The following is a 16098-nucleotide window of genomic DNA, read 5'->3' on the forward strand; positions in this document are numbered from 1 at the left end:
GGTGTCACCCAGTGCGGTAGCTCATGGTGTCACCCCCATGGTCCTCCTTCCGTAACAGACCATACAGAATCCTTAGTAATGACATTTTGGTGTCACCCCCTCTGATGGTGTCACCCGGTGCAGTCCGCACCCCCCGCATCCCCCTAGCGACGCCACTGCTGTGCCTGCTAGTCATGTATTTAACTATGATCGGTTATCCGCTTATGAAATCCGACTAGACCGAGCAGTGTGTGCTCTGTAAAATTTGCAATTTTTCATTTTGGTGTCACCCCTTTGAGATGGTGTCACCTGGTGCGGTCCGCACCCCCCGCACCCCTTCAGCGACGCCACTGATGTAAGACATTTTTATAATAAAAGAGTCATATAAAATTCACGACGAACGAATGCAAATAATTGTTCCGAACACAAAGGAAAATCTATGTATGTATTTGAAACAAAAATAAATTGAAACAAATAAAAATAGAATGTTATCAGGTTGATGCAGATACCTTGTTCTATTCAAGACTGTCTTTCTGTACTTTTAAACCTCTGTATCACTCACACTTCCAGAGCGCTGTCCTTGGACAATTTATAACGAGATAATACTTTCTACTCCGCCGGAGCTAAAAACTTCATGACTTCCGGCAGAACTTACATTGACTAATGTTTCATGGGAGAATACTTAGAGCATTTAATTTTCTCTGGGAAACACCTTCCTTATATAGCTTAGCCAATCTGGATTAAATTTATGTAACCGCCGAAAACTAACAAACACCCATCGAAGTTAAAATAATTCTCTCTATTCGGCCCTAATTAATAACGATTTCTGGAAAATTTCATTTTGTGACACTTATTTCAAATGGCACAAAATATCTCGTGATCGTCTCAACTCTGTCATTTTCACGTTACTAAATACCACTACTTCACCTGGCGTTGTTCATCTGTCTAACTGTTATCAAGGATTCTAATTAAAAATCAATCACGCCCAAAATCAGGGATGTTAGAACCACTGGAGTCTAGCGATTTAATCCCATACCCAAAACCATTCTTCAATTTTAATTGTTAAGTGTCTCGCTGAATACGGCTAATGTACTACATAATATCTACGAAAATTCACGCTGTTACAATATGGAACATTTTCCCCCTTAAATATTCAAATCCTTCTTCTAAGGTCCGAATCAAGACTGTATATTTAGCTCAGATCAAAGTAAACTTCTGTTTATTCTTAATAATGATCTGAATATTTAAACTTCAATCATATAGAATAATAAGATATGAATCATGTTTTTTCTTCTTCAAAATAAGTGTCCCTGATCAGGTACATCAAGAGTCAGGTTTTATAACTCCAAATGGACTCTAACAATACAAATCAATGCCATTTGGTATGATAAATTCTCCCTCAACATTCCAACGTTTAATGAACGTGGTAACATATGGCATAGAAGAATGTGATGATTACATCGACGACGTCATTATATATAGCAACTCCTGGAGAGGTCACCTGAAAACTATTCTGAAATTCATCGTTCGATTGAGTTTGGAAAATCTGACGATTAATTTATGTAAAAGTTAGTTCTATCGAGCTTCTGTTTATAAGGTTGGTCAGGTGAGTTCTTAGAAGAATTAAGTTTATACCCATTGGATGGGTTAGGTCATGTGCGTTCTTCTATGATGCTTGAGTTTTGCAATATTGTCACGTAGTAGTTTGAAAATGCTTTTTCATCTTTTAAGCTTGTATATAAGTACATGTGAATGGACAATTTTTTCACCATTATTTGTTGTGTTCTTGTTGTAACATAAATTCTTTTATTTTGTATTTTGATATTATTTGAGATGAAACATTTGTTTGGATTATTCAGTGGAAAAAGAAAATGCTCGTTAGACTATAATATTATTATCTGACAATCGTTATTTATTGAAAGATGTTCTGGACAACGCATTTTGATATGTCAGAATTGTTGGCGGATAGTGCATTCGAGGATCTAAAATTTATTTGGAACAGCTGAGTTGATTATTTTGGACTTGAATATAATTTTATAGGATTATTTTTATTCAAATCATAAAACTGTAAATTTCTCTTAAAGTTTGATTTTATAACATTGATAATTAAATTGTTAAGATGTACAAAATTTGTTGGGTTTGCTTCTTCTATCACTTAGTTTATGACCATATAATCGTCGCGCTTTTCAAAGACGTTTATTTCTTCTTTCAGAAATCTATCGCCTGCAAAGATACGTAGCTTTCATAGTTGTTCGCTATGATCATTACCTTATGATTCCGATTTTGTGTAAAGAGTTGGCTATCATAATTAGCATACTTATAAATGAAGAGTTGGAAGTGTTGACATTTTTAATTGAACCTTCTTAATAATTGTTTCATCTACTTGGTTTCGCTGTATTATGACGTACATTTCTTGAGTATAAAAAGGTTTATAATCGTACTATGTAAACAACATAGCATTTTCAGTTTTTGTTTTGAACAGCAATGTAAGAAATGTTACCCAATGCATCGTAAAATATTGTTACAGAATACACAAGTAGTTAAAGGTACCACAACATTTACTTGAATGTATTTGGCGTACATACATAAACAAGATGAAATGTGTTTACTAATTTTGTGTGCATCCAATTGTATGTTTACTTTAAATATTTAAATTTATGCTACGTAACGATAGTTCCTTAATCTCAGAAATTAAAGAATGAAACCTTTCTAAAGAATAAAATATATTTATTGCCTTTGTCAAATCGAGATATTGAGATTAGTTTACCATAGGAGAATACAAGATGTAACTTATAAAATCAAGCAAAACAGGGAAGCACGGTCGCGTGACGGAGACATGGTCACGTGAAGCACGATGGCATGGGGGAGACACGATCGCTTAAAGAGTATTTTTTATAAATGACACATATAATGCTGTGTGTCAATTAAGGAGACTTACTTTTATGAGGTTTAATTAATATCTATCGCGTTATTTTCGGTATAACCTAATATTTTTGATTCTTCTTTTGTAACAGAAAAATGTAGTTATATTTATTTTCATACTCTTGTTCACTACGTTTGTATATATTGCTTAACATCACTTTCGAAAGGTCTTTACTTTTAGCGTAACAATATTTGCCTTCTCCGTAGTTGCTATCGCCGGCAGCGAGTTGTGCAGATGACGAATATCTCATATGGAATATAAGAACACATGCTCTTTCTGTATTACGTCCATGGAAGCAAATATGATCTTTAAGGATCTTTTGTTTTTAAAGTCTTTAATATTGACCGTGCAGCATAAAGTGTATTTGTTTGTGTATTTCATATTTATGTTTGCTAAGTATATTTTTCACACTGATAGAAACATGTTTGCTTTGGACATGATACATTGATTATATGAATAAGAGATATTATATTCTAGTTATCGATATTGAACGTGATATATTAGATTTTGTCTGATGTTTAGTGCTATCAGGTATAACGGTACCAATTGCGCAAGTCCAGGTGGGAGGAGCTTAAGGTGTATGGAACATTGTATTCAGAATTAAAGAACAACACTAGCTGTGATTGGTGCATTATGTAAGAGTTGTACTTTCTGTTTGGTTTAAAAAAAATGTTGAGCCTCTTGGCAACATGTGAGTTTGTGTTAATTTCTATCTAGATCATATTTTGTATTTTTTATGATTTTTTTTAAAATATGGTACACATGGCTGAAAATGTGCTTGTTGTGACTAGATAACTCTTACCCCTGTCTAGTTCCAGTAGAGTTATCTCTCTTAAATGCAATGGAGTACCTGGTTATGTCATTGTCAAATTGACAATCTAGCATTGTTCTATATGACAGTGTGTGACACGCATGCCCAAGTAGGACAGAAAGTATATTTATTTCACAAAACATTAGCATTGAGGTATACGGAAAAACAATTGGTACCGTGATACCATCAACAACCTACTGACGAAACTAAATAGGAAAATCATCTTTGTGTGGCTGCAAATACGTCCACTAGCGACGACTTCTGTCTGACTACTAACCCAAATCCTAACCCAGCTATTAAATAAGCACCGAATAAATATGTTTAAGGTTCCTGGCTATTGTTGTCTGTACGTGTGCTCTATCTGACAATACCGATACACAATGCCCTGGTGATTTCAATCAGGATAGTTGCTTTTGTTAATTACATTCATAAATAACGCTGTTTTTTAAATTTCAATTGGACTTTGTCCCACCTTCGCCATTTTCAATAATGTTGAACGTTCTTTTCATTGTCTTTTCACTTCGAATTAGTTCTGCCTTTGAATTTCTAGTCTTAGACTTTGGAATTCGTTTTGCCTTCGCCATTTTTTGCTGTTGGGTCCAGCATCTTTGTGATTTTTTGTACTATATTGCTTGCCTCATTTATCAGCCTTCAATGCGGTAACGTGCTTTACTGGATTGCTCGGTTCTCTCCTTATAGATACCTTCTATTACGACTGTATTTCATATCATATCCCCCACGTAACAGACCATACTACTCAATTTATTTTGAAATGCCAGTTCATGTGACCTGGTCCAAAAAATGGAAAATTACTTAATTCTTCTAGAACCGTCCAAACCCCACCAGTCAATCAAAAATTAACACATAGTCGTCATTATGTCTTATTATTAGATTTGTCAACATATACGTAAGAATCGATTTATAGATCCGACGTCAGTTTACGTTCTTAAGATTCTTGAAACAAACGCTGCTAAGTATGCAAAATTTAACTAAATATATTAGGAAATTACTGCAATTTACAACCAGGAATAAAAATGGCAAAAATGATACAAAATCATGTACCAGGAATTATAAAAGCATAGAGATACATAGCACATGGTAGCTCGATAGTATTTAATTTGAGTAATCTCATGTACATAATTGAAATATATGTCTACAGTTATATAAAGTGCTCCAGAAAGTCCATATGATATACATCTGAAATATATGCAACCATATTGTTCCAGCGTAACATCTTGTTAATTGATGACATGAAAATCCAAACATTGCCTTTATAAGAGGTGTCATGCTTGCAATATTCAAATATCATAAAAAGTGATCAACTTACAAATACAGAAAGATACAGGACTATTATTGTGCTGACTTTTCTTCAATTCGCATGATTTCAGAAGAGTGCATAGATGTAAAAACGTTAAAATTTAAAATTAAAATAAAAAACGTAAAAAAAACGTATTTTATTCTCAATAAATAAAAAACGAAAAAAGTTCCAGTGGTTTTTAGGCAACACAAAAATCAATATTTTACTTATTTACACGCTACATACCAGTTTTAAAGTTTCAGTGATACAAATATGAAAAAATGTCAAAAGTTTTAAACCGTAGTCCAGATAACATTGAAATTTATTACACTCAATGTCGTTATCACCATCTGACTGATGTGACCACTCTATGGTTTCCTCCATATAATTTATATTGTCCAGCATTTCCTTTAGGCGAAGATTTGCATGCACAAACACTACATCTCGCACTCTTTTGTACTACATACGGTTTCGCTTTTTCGTGTGAATGAAGTCATATAAAAAACGCAAAAAAAATAAAAAACGTAGAAAAACGCGTTTTTCGAGGTAAAATAAAAAACGAAAAAAAACGTTTTATCATCCATGGAAGAGTGATAATGATTTGTGACGTCTACCTATGTTTATATATACACCGTTATATCAAAAGATAGTAAATAAGTTCTAAACCGCTTGAATAACAATCTGCAGTCTCAACCACATAGGTTACACAACACACATGGGTAGTTAGTATCTTTGAGTTTCTCTTCCTTCCATAAGATGCATGGGTTTTGGTGGTATCCACATCTGCTGGGAACAAGTACGTGTTTTTCTTAATTGCACCAAATGCGTTAGTACAATCACCCATCACTAATTTGTCGTATTTGAAATGCACTATTTCCGTCACCGATAACCTTTTCCAATACAGGATTAAATAAAGTTTTATGCTTGAAGAAATCAAACAAGAAACTCATCAGCTTTGCGAACGTAAAAGGGTCGCTATTCATATTGTCACTGAAGTATCATTCTAGTCGTGGCTTTCGTTATCAACAATGTTTTCATTTCCATATATGTTCTTATAAATTCCCTCCTTATCCTTGCATCTTTGAAAATGGCTGGTGTAAGTTTCATGGATTGGTATTACCTTTTGAGATGATTTCACTTCAAAGTCATATAAATCCATTTAAACCATATTAGTTATATAGTGTTTAATCGTCCGTTCAGTGTTCTCCCTTTTTAATCCATGAGACACAAGGCGGTCTAGTCTTGGTTCTCCCTTTTGACCGTACTTGGCGGCTCAGTCTTCGGGAGACCATGCGAGTTTCGTCTGTCTCTGGGGTTTTGGCATCGTCTGCTGTGGCTGTGCAGGAACAGTCCCTATTGCAGTTGGTGTAGGCATATTGGGAAGTCTGAGTTATTGAGGTTGTTGCCATACTCTTCTTTCTGTCACGTTTCTCTTTTGCCAGCTGGTCTCTCCTCCAGGTGCCTAGGTCCTAGGACTGCACTTCCCAGTCTTCGGGTGAAATATCGCATGCTTTCAAGTTCTTTCTTGCACACATCCTTGAAACGGAGTGAGGGGCGGCCGACTCTTCTGGTGCCAGTGGCCAGCTGTCCATATAGGATGTCCTTTAGTAGCCTTCTATCCACCATGCGTCGGACGTGTCCCAGTCATCAAAGGTTGCGATTGCACAGCAGGCAGTACATGCTAGGGATACTTAAACCCTGCAGGATCTCGCTGTGTGTGGCGCTGTCTTGCCAACTGATTTTCAGGATGAGTTTTTAGGCACCGTATAGGGAAAGAGTTGAGCCGGTTCTTTTGCCTCATGTAGGTGCTCCAGGTCTCACTTCCATATAGGAGGGTGCTGAGAACGCAGGCCTGGTATGCTTGGATCTTGATGTGCTCTGACAGCGCTTTGTTTTCCCACACCCTCTTTGCTTGTCGGGCCATGATAGTGTTTGCATTTTCAAGCCTTTTGTCAAGCTCCACATCGAGCAAGAGAATGGTGCTGATGGTCGAACCCATGTAAGTAAAGTTGTTGACTGCTTCCAGGGTGACATCTTCGATTTTGATGGATTAGACAGTGGTGGCATCTTGACCGCTGCTTTTCGTCTTTTTCAGGCTAATGGTGAGCCTGAACTGCTTGCAGGTATCAACGAAACGGTATCCCAGTCTCTGGAGGGCAACCCTGGTGTGGGTCACAAGAGCCACATCATCAGTAAAGAGGATCTAATTGATGAGCACTGACCCCACTTTGGTCTTCGGGCGCAGTCGTGCCAGGTTATACAGCCTCCCGTCGGACCTGGTATACGCTATCAGTGGACGAGTCCAAGGCTTAGAACATGAGCAGGGAGAAGAAGATCCCGAAAAGGGTCGGCACCAGCACGCATCCCTGCTTCACTCTGCGGTTCACGGGGAATGAGTCTGAGAAGGATCCATCATGCAGGGCTGTTCCCTTCATATCGGCATGGAAAGAGATTATCATGCTGCGGAGTTTGGGGGGGGGGGGGGCAGCCGATCTTACTGAGAAGTTCAAATAGGCCCTTTCTGCTGACCAGGTCGAATGCCTTGGTGATGTCAATAAACATCATGTAGAGTGGCTGACCTTCCTCTCGTCTAATTCTTGGAGATGACGGAGGAAAAAATCATGTTTGTTGTCGACCTGCCTGCTCTGAAGAATTACTGGGATTCCGGAACGCACGGTCCGTCAGCAGCCGAAACCTGTCTAGGGCGATGAGGGTATACACTTTACCAACGATGCTCAGGAGCGAGATCCCTCTGTAATTGTTACAGTCACTGTGGTCACCCTTGTCTTTGTAAATGGTCATAATGGTGGTGTCGCGCATGTCTTGGAGAAACTCTCCTTCCTCGCAGCAGAGGCAGAGTAGCACATGCTGCGGCTGAAACAATGATGGTTTCCCACGTTTGATAGTTTCTGGCTGGATACTGTCGCTACCTGTTGCTTTGTCGTTTGGGAGGGAGTCGATGACTTTTGCTGAGTTCCTCTAGGATGGGTACTTTGTGAAGCTCCTCCTTGGTGGGCAGTTTCTGTATGCTGCTAAGGGTCACATCGGTGACTGACGTTTTTCGGAAGTACAGCTCTGATTAGTGCTCCACCTATCTGGTCATCTGTTGCTCATGGTCTGTGATCTTTCCCGTCAGAGATTTCAGGGGGCGACCCCTTTCGTTGTAAGGCCTAGAGCTTTCTTTATGCCACTATACATACCTTGGATCTTTCCAGATTCGATATGCCTTCACGCAGTTGCTGACAGTACTCGTTAACTCACTGTCTAGCTATGCGTTGGGTGGTGCTTCGAGCACTCCTGAGGTCAGCAAGCGTCCGTTCATTGGAGAATGTTTTGTAAGCTATGAAGCTTTTCGTTTGTCCTAGATTATTGGTTCCATCCTTGAAAGGTGTGCGTTGAATCGGTCCTGACTGGGCCGTTCCTTCCTGCCAAACGTAGACATGGCTGTGCTGTAGATGGCACCCTTCATGGAGTTCCACGTGGCTGTGGAATCGTGGTCTGGTAGGTCCTTGAGAGCCTGGTCCAGGGCAGACACATACTCCTCCACCTTGGAGGGGACCGGTATCTGCGTCGTGTTGATGCGAATGAGACATTTTGGTCTGGAACTGTTTAACGTGTGTGGCTGTAGACGCACCCTGCTGCTCACGAGCGCGTGGTCGGAATTGCAGTCTGCACTGTGGTAGATTCTGGTGGAGACGGCAGAGCACCTGATGATGACCAAGTCGACGTGGTGCCAGCGATGAGACCTGGGGTGTTTCCATGACACTTTGTCTTGTGGCTTACACTTGAAGAAGGTGTTTGTAACGCACAGGTCGTAGTAGATGCACAGCTACGGCAGTCTCTGACCGTTCTCACTGGTCTTTCAAGTGCCATAATGTCTGAGGCAGGTAGACCATGACTCGTGGTCAGCACCTACTCTGGCATTAAAGTCGCCGAGGAGGACTAGTGGCTCGCCTGTAGTGCATCCTTTGACTGTTCGTGCAGCTGCCCATTGAACTGATCCTTTTGGTCATTTGATGACATGAGGGTGTGGGCGTAGACGCTGACGATGTTGACATTACCTGCAGCAGTGGTAAGGCGAATGGACATGAGACGCTCATTGCCCCCTGATGGAGGCTTAACCAAGGCTAGGAGGGTATTTTTGATGGCGAAGACAACTCCTCAGGTTCTCGACTCTTCCAGAAGATAGTGTAGTTTTCGTCTCTGAGAGCCGCTGCAGGCAATCCTGGTTTCCTGGAGGGAAGCTATGCTGACATTTAGTCTCTGTCAATGATGGCCGTCTTCCTTGTGTCGTCCACCTCCCCGAGGTCGTCATAGATGCTTGTGAACATGGTGCGCACGTTTCAACTTGCGAATCGAAGAGGTGGAGTCTTCTTTGTTAGTTTCTTGTTTCTTTTGTCTGGTGCGGAATTTCTGTCTGCTTGTCATGCTGAGCAACACACTGAGCTCAAGACACCCACTGGAGCAGGCAGACGTGCCAACACCTTACTGACCCTGGGCTGCTCGCCTTGAGGCGGGCGGTAGTCGGCCAGTGGTACGCGATGATCCCTCCAGCCGTCCAATCTGACCCGTGGTTCCCGTTACCTACGCCAATCGGGTGGGATTTATAACCCGTAGACTGCCAGTTTCCGTGATGTTTCCTCACTCATAAGCCTCTCCAGAGCGCAAACCTGGGCTTGGAGTTTGGAGACCCTGGGGTGCCCAGATGACAAGAAACCCATCTTGCTCTTGTTGGTTCGGTCCAAAGGAATAATGATTATGACATTTGACACCAGTTCGGAAACAGAAGATGCCGGAAAGAAGTCGTAGTTGACTCCCAGCCGCCTTAGGTGCTACACTTCGGATTTTCTGTCTATGTTTACTCCCGTAGCCTTTCCTTCTCCCGAAGATATCCACAAGGCAGCGGAAACATCCAATAGCTGGGGCACTTCGTGGTTTTGAAATCAGAGTTTCCTTCTCCTAGACAAACTGCCTGACAAGGCAACGAGCTCCATTTGCCCGGGGTTGGAGTCAGAGTTTTCCTTCTTTTAGACTGGCTGCCTACAAAGGCTAACGAGCCCAGTCTACCCATTCAGTTATACCACCGGGCACTCGGTCGAGCCACACCACAGCAGGCTTTGAAAACAGGGGGCTCTGCATGGGCGTGCTGCTGTGGACACAATAGTGTAGGAGAGGCTATATGTAAAGATCCTCCTGCCCAGCAGAGCCAGAAGTGGTCCCGCGGCGATCACAACACCTGGAAAGGAGATGCTGTGAGAGACGCTTCACTTTCCTTTGACCTCGCGCACTTGATAATAATGATGATGATGATGATGATGATGATGATAATAATAATAATAATAATAATAATAATAATAATAATAATAATAAATAAATAGATAAATAAATAATATGCCAGTATGCCAATATGAATTTATTAAGTATTTACTTTGAAGAGTTGCATGATGACGTGCTCGGTTCATTTCCTAGTCAAGATAATTATATTAATACACTGACACAACTATTGGCTGAAAACATTACCACTACAGAATATCTTCACTGTTTGGTTCATGATAGTATATTGACTGATAAGTACCAACTCCTCCATAAATCACAGTCAGGTTTTCAACAGAATCATTCATGTCAAACTGCATCGACAAAACCTTATAGACCAACGGCTATTAGTAATAGAATCAGGCGAACTTACTGGCGTAAATTTTATTGATTTTTAAAAAGCATTCGATTTGGTCGACCATTCGGTACTCATTAAAAAACTTTCAGCCAATAAAGTTTCTCCATATTATGTTGCCTGGTTCATGTCGTATCTCACTAACAGACACCAGGTTGTTTGCACGGGTAAATATACATCCTAACCAAGTCATATCTTATGTGGTGTTCCTCAAGGATCTATATTAGAGCCTCTTCTTTTTCTACTATTTATCAATGACTTAGCCTTGTATGCAGCTCACTCTAACATAGATCTTTTATCTGACGACTCTACATTGCATTTATCTGGTAAATCTCTAGACTTTATTAAAAATAAACTTAAAATCGACCTCAGCAATATATCAGTTTGGTGCCAACAAAACAAAATGCATATTAATATCTCTGAAACGAAATGTATGACAATCGGAACAAGGCAGTAACTATCTGCTAACTTTTAACTCAAAGTCGCTTAGACGTATATATTGTTACTAATAAAAAGTTTCTTGGTATCTACATTGATCAACATCTGAGCTGGAATGCATATATCGATCACCTGTGTGCCATGTTAGTCAAAAGAATAACTATGTTTAAATTGCTTTCGAAATTTCTACCGCCCCAATCATATGAACTTTATTTTTCGGGATATATACTACCGCTGATTGATTAAAGCGTATCATATGGGGAAACACATCCAATTATAATCTGTCCAGAATTGATAAACTCCAGAAAAGCGAAGCCCAAATAATTCTGAAACTACGTATTATAACTCCCTCCAATGTTCTATTTTGACATCTGCAGTGGCTACCTATACAAACACGCATTCTTTATTTTAAAGGAATCGTGATATATAAGTCTTTAAACGGTCTTTCTCCAGATTGTATTTCTAACCGAATGGACAGCTCCGACCTGTCAATCAAACTGGGCACACTGACCAATCAAAAGTAGATATCGATATCACTGCGTAGTTACACGTTGCTATCGACCATATTTGCTCACAAAAATGAGACCACGAATGATTACTCGTATTACATTGCAGAGGAATTTGAAAGTTTACACAGAAAATCACTGAAAATTTATCAGAAAAATGATTGCTTGGGGCACATGAGAAGCAGATTGTCAGTATTATGAAAGGATTCAAGAGGGAGTTATGAAACAAAATATCTCAACTAAACACCAACATGGAAAAAAGTCGACTTTGGAAGTGATGAATTATTCATAATTTTAAATGTAGCTATTTTCAATACAGTTTTTATTATCGAAGGTTTTAAAAATATTTTAAATTTTTGAAGAGGTGAAATAAAATATTTTTTTTTGTCTTTATTAGGCTGGGGACTGTAAATCACCTATATTCTGCCACTGATATATAGTTTTGTCGTTTTGACTTGAAGTTAAACTAATCTCTTACAAATTATGATTTTAAAACTCCTCCAAAATCTTATAACATCCATATAGTACAATAAAACGAGTTACACTAATTAGTGAACAGAGGTCAAAGCGGATGCCAATTTATCCCGCCAACGTGCGTGTTATTGTTCATTTCGATTTGTCATTATTATGTCCTTCTTTTTAAAGAGATTATGATAAATGATCGTTTTACATGGATATAATTCAAATTTACTGTTTTCTCAATGATACCGTTATGAAATGTTTCACCCGTCCAGCGGAAACATGTTACCGCAGCGTAAAAAACGTAAAACATTTCCTTCAATCACTCAGGTAACTTGGTATTACGTGTTTATTTATTTATTTATTTACTTTAATATTTGTTTTCCTAAACGTAAAGAAATTATTAATTGTATATATAGAAATACTTGTTTTATTCTTATATGACAATTATACATGATATAAATGTAACAGGTACATTACAAAAGCTTTATTTATTTATCTTTATAAATTTTAGAAGCCATTCTAGAAAATCTGATAATTAATAAATATGCATAATTTTGCAAGAACAGAAAGATTTTGTTATTTTGTCCTTTTGTAGCAAATGTTATCTTCTACTTTGTCAGGATGTTCGTTCTTTCACACAGATCGCCAGCAATATGTTTTAACTTTTACCTGACTTTCGCCATCGAAAATATTAATATCATTAATATATTATTATGTATTGTAATTTAACCTTTACTTGAATGCACGATCTGAAAATAATCTTGCAATTAGGAAAGAAATTTTCAAAAATTTTGTCGAAATTATCTTCTAATGAGTATGCTTTTAATGCTACTGGATCCGCCATTTTCGCGATAGCTTGTGGGCCGCATCAACAGTAACTAAGTGGGCGGATCTTACCGTTCAAAGTCGGAACTGTCCATTGAACTACGATCATCAAATGCTGAGTGTAATCTCCTATCGACGACTAACAACGATCTCCAGATTCCGTGGTCGAAAACCAATCATTACAAAAGCAAATTTACTGTATCGAGACCGACTGTATGGAATTCCTTACCACTGAGGATACGTAATTCAAATTCACTTGCTTCTTTTAAAATATCAAAAAAGAAATTCTTTCTTGACAAGCTAGAATGACATATTAAAGGGTCCGAGTAGAAAACTTTACCATTATATCCATAACCAATATGTCCAGTTCTTATTCCATATACATAAATGTACTCCTTATGCTGAAATGTATGTACCTGTATATAGAATATTGTTCATGTGTGTATATGTTTCCCAGTAGAGTCACACACAGTCATTCATGTTAAATATGTATGAATTAGTGTGCGACGATACCTGATTATGTGTATGGTCTTGTTTTTTTTAAACATTGCAAATTACAACTACTGAGGACTACATGGCAGATGGGTCAGTCATGACCAAATGTGTTATCTTCGTTAAAGAAAGTTTTATTATTATTATTAGTACTCATATTGAAACTGCTGTTCTCTTACTAAATTAAGAAAGGAGTGAATCTAAGATAATACATAATACGAAGTATTTGAAATGCAGCATCCAAAATGATACCAAAATGACAATTTTTACCCACCTTAATCCCCAACAATACAAACTTATACAACACTATTATAAAGCAACAGAATTTGTGGCGTCATTTACTACCATTACGTTTACGATTCTCACAGTAAGCTTGCTATAAGGATACTACGGCATGTTATTATGCTGGTTTGTATGGGAGTATATTGGACGGGGGTGAATGGAAGTGTATTGTTGAAGTAGCACCTCTAGTGGGGAACAGTCCTGCCTCTTCGGGGGTAGCTCGTACACCTTTAGTCCTCGCATGCACTCTGCTCTCACCTGTGGCTCCAAGAAGCTGTAACATGCGCAGCGGCCACGTCCTAGTAAAATCGCTTCAAGTGGCGTGCTAAACCAGGTGAGGATAGCTGACGGGTCTTAAACCCTTGGTGAGCTATGGCTTACCTACGCAAGCATGTGAAGACTTGATTCGGCGGAATGCGGGGAGGAAACCGGTAGCTAACGCAACGGACAGGAAGGCGATTCCAAACAATACGTTGTGGAGACCATAGAGAACGACGAGGCACGTAGGAAATCCAGGCTCATCCCTTGCATCCAATTCCATCTCCAGCCGTATTGACCTTGTATTGCCACTGGATCCAGATTGTCTTGGATGAGAGAGCGAGAAGGACGAGCATTTCTTCCTCACTTTAAACCAAGTTATCGCACGAGTCACTTGGTCATCCTTCTCCGCAAAGTCATGGGGCGACGGACGAGCGACAAAGCAGCAGGTGTGTGTACATTGACAGCCTTTGCCGCAGACCTGCACACAGGCAGCTGATACCATACGATCGTTCTTCACTGACAAGGAGCAGCAGTGGAGTTCAGTAGCCCCTGAGCGACTAAGCATCCCTTATCAGGATCGCACTGCTCACCTCCATGACGAGAGGAAGGAGTTAGAAAAGGTGCCCTAAAAATTGCCTAGGATAATCCCCGACACGTTAAAGCTGACTGCTCAGGACAGGGGCATGTAGTTTTCCTCCATCGGAAAAGGTGATGCAGCTTGAGAGGCGAACATGACAGCCGCAGCAGAACAACAGAGGCAGACTAGGAAAGCCCGAAACAGTGACCCCACAATCTGTGTTACTGCCATTACCTGTCCACACTGCCGTAGAATATTCAAAGCGCACATCGGCCTCTTCACCCTCATACCAATTGATCCCCCTTAAACACTTGTCATTATTATGTCCTTCTTTTCAATTTAATTTTAATTTTAATTGGTCTTCATCGTCTCGTCAAACGAAATGGAATGCTCACTGATATTATACTACAGCATATTATTATGTAGGCTTATGCCGATAATCGATTCATTTAAGTATGTTTTTCAAACCCTTTGGTATATTAATAGGTAGCTTTTATAGCAATTATTTCTGCGAGACTGCGTCGTTATTATCGTTCATTAATACATGGTCATGTTCATCACTGATCACCTCACATTCATTAGCTCCAAGATGCGATCTGTCTCGAGCAACTAGACCAGAGATTCCCACGTGGATGCCTTTACAATAAAATCAAAAATACAGCTAGCATTGATTATGATATTAAATGAACTTTTTCATGTTTAAGTATATGGATTTAAAATTAAAGTCGTACATGTTTCTTGTCATCGTCGGTTGTACATACCTAACATAAGAATTTATCCTTTTTGTTCTCTGCCGTGTAATACTACTACTACAACTTCTACTACTTCTGCTACTACTACTACTACCATCACCACTAATACAACTACTACAACAAGTAGCACCACTATCACTACTTAAACCAGCACCACTACTACTACTACTTCATCTAAAATCAAAGTGTCTTCAACTTCTAAGGTCTCAAATATACCGACAAAATAACTACTAATTCTGCCTTTACTATTAACGATGAGGAAAGGGATAATGACGACGACAATGATGATAAAATAAGCAGAGAACATTTTCAGTAATTATTAATCCATCGTTCGTTTTTACGAATCAATATATTACAGATCTCCCAAGCAATGGCAAATTAAAGGAAATTCGGGCTACAGCTCATCATACTGTAGAACTGTATCTGATTGCCGACTATAGCCTGTACAAAGAGTAAGTATAAGGAATAAGTATTTTTAAATTTAAATTCTTATATCGAAAAAACAACAAATTTGAAAACTATATTGCCTTATCCAGGAACACATAATATAAAAACATGCTGGTAGAAAGACAGGCATGAAAGAAGAAAACTGGTTTATTCATTTGGCTCAGTATGTATGTATGTATGTATGTATGTATGTATGTATGTATGCATGTATGTATGCGTGTATGTATGTATGTGTGAATGTGGATTTGGACCTGTCTGTTTATCTGTCATTCAGATTATTCATTCTTTTTATCTAGATAACTTACTGGTTACCTATTGTGCAGCTATGCATTCAAATACATTAGTCAGCCTCTCTGTCGGTATTTATTTCGTCAGCTT

At 38.9% G+C, this 16098-nt stretch overlaps 1 protein-coding gene across 1 annotated transcript in view; it reads left to right on the forward strand.

Annotated features, from left to right (window-relative positions):
* Positions 1 to 16098, forward strand: part of LOC149794475 (A disintegrin and metalloproteinase with thrombospondin motifs 12-like) — a 100873-nt gene that overhangs the window by 7161 nt on the left and 77614 nt on the right. The window contains exon 2 of the mRNA XM_089966573.1: positions 15632 to 15725. Within this exon, the coding sequence (XP_089822699.1) occupies positions 15632 to 15725 (94 nt within the window). The remainder of the gene's footprint in view (positions 1 to 15631; positions 15726 to 16098) is intronic.

The sequence above is a fragment of the Sinohyriopsis cumingii genome, chromosome 8 (assembly GCF_028554795.1).
Source record: "Sinohyriopsis cumingii isolate HCF-2022 chromosome 8, ASM2855479v2, whole genome shotgun sequence".
NCBI lineage: Eukaryota > Metazoa > Mollusca > Bivalvia > Unionida > Unionidae > Sinohyriopsis > Sinohyriopsis cumingii.